The 5,065-nt window shown below is 28.9% G+C and overlaps 2 protein-coding genes across 3 annotated transcripts; one reads left to right on the top strand and one right to left on the bottom strand.

The window, feature by feature from the left end:
- Nucleotides 1-672: 672 nt before the first annotated feature.
- On the bottom strand, nt 673-2,429 carry LOC106124112 (protein FAM136A). The gene is made up of 4 exons (XM_013320573.1): nt 2,234-2,429; nt 1,846-1,965; nt 1,388-1,486; nt 673-986 (listed from the first exon to the last, which is right to left on the bottom strand). The coding sequence occupies exons 1-4, from the start codon at nt 2,318-2,320 to the stop codon at nt 849-851; spliced, it is 444 nt and encodes a 147-aa protein (XP_013176027.1). The 5' UTR covers nt 2,321-2,429; the 3' UTR covers nt 673-848.
- A 255-nt stretch (nt 2,430-2,684) lies between these two features.
- Nucleotides 2,685-4,576, top strand: LOC106124177 (uncharacterized). 2 transcript variants are annotated; one of them, XM_013320648.1, is made up of 2 exons: nt 2,685-2,781; nt 4,028-4,576. In XM_013320648.1, the coding sequence occupies exons 1-2, from the start codon at nt 2,719-2,721 to the stop codon at nt 4,565-4,567; spliced, it is 603 nt and encodes a 200-aa protein (XP_013176102.1). In that variant the 5' UTR covers nt 2,685-2,718; the 3' UTR covers nt 4,568-4,576. The 2 variants fall into 2 exon arrangements, with proteins under 2 accessions (XP_013176102.1, XP_013176103.1); XM_013320649.1 differs by lacking the exon at nt 2,685-2,781 and adding an exon at nt 3,680-3,836.
- Nucleotides 4,577-5,065: the final 489 nt, after the last annotated feature.

Here is a 5,065-nt window from a genome sequence, read left to right as displayed (position 1 = left end):
TTTAATTAATCTATTAAGAAACATTAATTTTTTCTTGGAAGTTGTATTATTTTTACTTACCTTATTAATAATGAATGCAATTAAAATTATTTCTTTTAACATTATTGTCGTATTTTATAAATCTATCAATTTTATAAACTACGCATAAAAAAACTTTTATGTATGTTTTATTGATAATTAATTACGCCACCGTTAACTATGTTAAACATTATTTCTCAGAATTATTACATAGTACCTATTTATTACACTTCGTTATATAATAAATAATGTAATAATTGTAAAATATAAAATAGATTAGAAAAAGGTTATATTCATTTAAAAAAAAACTAGATACAAAATATATCTAACAAAAGGTATATTCTATGTTAATATATTTTAAAAAAAATGAATAATAAAATTAAGGGGTTACGGTGCATAGGGAATAACTTCACTGGAAAGTACCATAACCACAATCTCACAGTATTTCAACAATATATTGTTTTTTCAGACTTACCATTGTTTTCTAAGATCAAAATCTCTGTATTAAAACATATCACCATCCCTGTTATTATCATTAACAAACCTGAAATAACATTTTAAACTTTGGTCTCAGAAACCCACGGTTATAAAGACGACCAAAATACTATCAATCACAATTTGACTTAGGATATTAAAGGTTATAAAAAAAAAACATTAAACATCAATATTGATTTATTATAAAAATATGTGTAACATCCAACCTATAAACTAAAATATCTTAAATCATTTACACAAACTGCACTGTATAGTCCTGTCAAAACTAAATGCGGTCAAATAATCCACTATATTTCACTGTATGCAATGGCAGTGGAAGTTGTAACCCTTGTGACCTAGATATTCTGAACTGGTGGTGGTTTGCCACTTGCTAAAACTGATTTCATCGTCTTCATCATACTTGGAAGCAAATCCATGTGTTTGTCTACACATCTAACAGCACATTTCTCAAAGTTAATAGTGCATTTGTCAACCTGAAAAAAGATAAAAGGAACTATAAGAAACTTGTTAACATATAACACTAGCTTCCGCGACTCCGTCTGCACGGAATTAAAAATCAAATCTAATTAGTAGCCTGTATGTTCTACCAGACTATGTTCTACAACTATGTCAAATTTCAGCTAAACCCGTTGAAGTGTGGTGCTTGAACAAGCCAATTGATCAGATAGCCAACTTGGTGCAACAGGTATCATCATAATTTTTTCAATAACTGAGACAGCAAAATGTTTTTGTACAGCTGTTATATTAGTGGTAACATTCACTTCTGACTTTGGAAGAAAAATAAGTATCTATCATTTTTATTAAGAAAAGTTACACCAAGTTACTTTTGATTTACTTAAGAACTAAATAGAATGATAAATAAGTTAAAACTAACTGTTTCTTGACTTGGATTAGCTCCTAGTTTATCCCTCGCTGCATCATTACAGTCCATAACACATCTCTGTAATCTGTTTTGGAAGTGATTGATTTCACCCTGAAAAATATTAAAAAATATATTATTACTGGTATTAAAAAATATAGAACACCCTATATAGTTTAAATCTAGATTTTAAAACAAACTTTGTAAATAATGACATGAAATTAATACATTGGTTTTAAGAATTGATCTTACTTCTTACTCTTACTAATATTATAAATGTTTTGATGGATGGATGTTTCTTTGAAGGAATCTCTGGATTGGCTTAATGGATTTAGATGACATTTAGCTAGATGTAGAACATAGTCTGGAAAAACACATAGGCTACTTATTAAGTTTTTTAATTTCCCATAAAGAGCTGGGATATTACTACTCTATAAAAATTAAATAACTAGATTTAGTAACATTTCTCTTACCTGTACATACTCATTAGCCTGATTTAATGAAGTTGTACAATTATCTATGCATCCGTGAACTCTTTCTAATGATGTTTGAGGATCATCGCAACATTTTGCTGCACATCTATGCATATCACCCTGGAAGTTGGTATAAATCTAAAGTCTAATAATTCATATATTATATTCTGATCTCTTAAAATAAGTTAAATTATAGTATGATATCTGAATATATGAATATAATTCGTCTATTGAAATAAACGAAAATCAGTATTCCCATGATAGAAAGTTTGTATAGATTACAAATTAGGTTTTCTTTACTAATCCATCTGTAACTTATGTTATATTCTAAATAAATTGCATAATATCATCAGATATTGACTGAGAACATAACCTAAAAATATCTTACCTGCATTTTTCTCAAATAAGTTCTATCCAATTCATTGATCAATTTGGTCATTTCCTGTTCAATTCTGTACTTTTGTGCTTCAACCATTTTGAAGGTTTTATCTCAGGTCTCAATTTAAATAAGAAATCCGAAAAACCGGAACATCAATTTCAAAGTTCCATAAAGTTGATTTGACAGTTCAAAATAGTGTGATCAGTGGTGATCAGAATAACAGACAGGTAGAATTTTGTCTTTGGTAAAATAATTTAAAAACTGCAAAAGTATAAAAAATATTTTTATTATCCAATCCTAAACTACTAATTCCTATTACATTGGTAAGAATAACTTAAAAAAAACGTGAATTAGGATTTTTACTTTAATTTGCTTTAATCTTGTATTATATTTCGGCTCGAATTTTCCTGACCATATTTTGAATCTTAAACATTTTATAAATATATTCTATACTCGATGTTGTTTTTTCTTTTACAAAATAATAGGATTAATTAATGGACCGAGCTGGGGGCATAATGGAGAAGCTATTGATATGCAGCTATCTGCATCAACGATGGGTATGACCATGTCATCCATTTCTTGTATTATTTCGTTATAAGAAAGACTTTCTAAATATGCAGCTGTTACGTCTGGTATTGCTGCTGCAAAATAGCCAAGACCTCTTGGTAATTGTACTGTAGTAGGTGGAAGAATCAGTTGCTTATTTCTTTTCGGTCTTTCATAACACATTTCAACATATCCCCCGTCAGTTATTAAGGTCCGTGGAGTACAATGAGGATTTCTTAAAACCATGTTTGCAGAACTTCCCGTAAACTGTAATAATTACAAGATATAAATTTAACATGACATTCTTCTTCAATAATCTACATTTTATCTCTTGGAATAAGCTTTACATATCAATGAAGTTACTAGATTAAACCGATACAAAATAAAAAAAAATCAAATAATGTTAAAACCGACTTACTATTTCGGCAATCAGAGGTACCAAAAATAATAACACAGACACGAACATTGTGTTATAACTTACAATCTACGTAAAGTACCTTCGAAACAATTGTATAAAAAAATAAAACTCACCTTAAATACGAATACTAAAGTTTGATTACGTATTACAGGTGTTGTAAAATGGAGGGTTTTGTATAATACAAAAAATAGATGCTGTATGTATTACATTAGTTTATTTTCAAAATTATTCCTTTTGAAATCTTCTACCTGATTAAGATACATTTGAACTTGAATATTCTTAGCACCATAATTAGCCAGTTTTAGGAAACCAATTTATCCAATTGGGTTTCTAGTTTTCAATAGCAATAACGCAAGATATATTCGCAATTTCAATACGTAAATCTAAGATTGTTTTCACTTTGGTTATCACAATTTCTATGGCAATATTTTATCATTTCAATAATAATGAAAAATTTTATCTTAAAATTAAAATGTAGTTGGGTAACTTCTTGATACGACACGATTGAAAGATAAGCCATGTTTAAATATTGGCTTCTTTTCCATAATATGGCCAAAGTATATGCTGTTTCAGTAAGAATACCTTGTCAGTCAATAGGAAACGATGAAGCTTTGGAAATCGTTGGGTCTTACTGTTATTTTGTTTGAGGTAGGAGCTTAGAGTATTTACATAGAAAAGTAACATTTTAATATGCGGGAAAAATACTTAAAACCTTTATGGATGCGCTGTTTGAGAAGTGGTAGAAATTATAACCTTCTAATCTGTGTCTTTATCACGTTTTTAAAAAAATAATTCAAAGTCCTTTGGTTTGTTTTAATAGATTTACTTTTTTTTTTCAGTTTGCAATAGCACAATGTGTGAACCAACCACAACAGTGCAATATGATGAACGAAGCTATGATAGAAGCACCTAGAAGTATTTTACCCCAGCCTATACCGCAATATTATGGTTCTCAAGGTACAATTGTGGAAAATCCTTGCAGTATCTGCAACTCCATCAACAAAATTCCAACTGGGAATATCTTCCCATCACCTACAACTATCATAACAGATTATTCACCAGCAATTTGTAAACATTTAGCTGATACGCTACAACTTATGGTTGTTTGTAATTTATTACAAGGCAATAGAGGTTCTTCAGAACTGGCTATGAAACTTGCATCGCCTATTATTAAGGAAGTATTGACATCTCCGACGTTTACACGCGCTGCTATGAATACAATTAATTCTAATACGATTCTTCCGAACATAATCAAACCACCATTGAATACTAATTTTATTCCTACGATCACAAATTCATTGCCGCCAATGCAAGCACAAAGTCCCTGTAATAAAGACTTACTGCCAAATATTTTAAGTTTATTACGTAATTTAAAATGAATGTATTTATTTATAAAATAGATTAGTAACTTATTAAAATCAAGAATAAATTATTTATACTGTTAGTTTGTTTTTTATTCTTAAGTTAAGATAATTTGGTCTTAAAGCTGAGTCAAAAGCAAGACAAGCCTTTACAATTGGGAACATTAAGGAAAGTCGTGAAAAAACTTTATCGTCTTTAAAAGTTGGGAACTTAATGAAAGCACTTTTGAAAACAAATTTTATTATCAAGCTATATATTTTTGAAGGAGTATTCAATTTCCTTGCATACTTACCAAAAAAGGATATGATGTTCCCACACTAGAATTTTGAATAGAAGACAAAGAATTTTGTGGCTTAATAATCTGGGATTTGACTTCAAAAAAATAAAAAAAAATGCTATAAGACTTACTATAACTTTAATAACACAAAAATTAACAAAAGAATTAATTAAATTAATAAAAATATGTATTTCCTACATTGTTATAACCACATCCACAAGGTATTGGATCCACGCTG

Source organism: Papilio xuthus, unplaced genomic scaffold (genome assembly GCF_000836235.2).
Source record: "Papilio xuthus unplaced genomic scaffold, Pxut_1.1 DF825946.1, whole genome shotgun sequence".
NCBI lineage: Eukaryota > Metazoa > Arthropoda > Insecta > Lepidoptera > Papilionidae > Papilio > Papilio xuthus.
Note: the sequence above shows the minus strand (reverse complement) of the source record. Positions and strands in the feature narration are given on the sequence as shown.

Bases quoted from the DNA above. Each gene is read 5' to 3' on its own strand.
- LOC106124112 (XM_013320573.1), bottom strand. From the start codon at position 2,320: ATGGTTGAAGCACAAAAGTACAGAATTGAACAGGAAATGACCAAATTG. The intron at 1,966-2,233 runs GTAAGATATTTT...ACCAACTTCCAG, and splicing joins CTTATTTGAGAAAAATGCAG to GGTGATATGCATAGATGTGC. The intron at 1,487-1,845 runs GTAAGAGAAATG...AATATTTTTCAG, and splicing joins AGGCTAATGAGTATGTACAG to GGTGAAATCAATCACTTCCA.
- LOC106124177 (XM_013320648.1), top strand. From the start codon at position 2,719: ATGGACCGAGCTGGGGGCATAATGGAGAAGCTATTGATATGCAGCTAT. The intron at 2,782-4,027 runs GTATGACCATGT...TTTTTTTTTCAG, and splicing joins GCTATCTGCATCAACGATGG to TTTGCAATAGCACAATGTGT.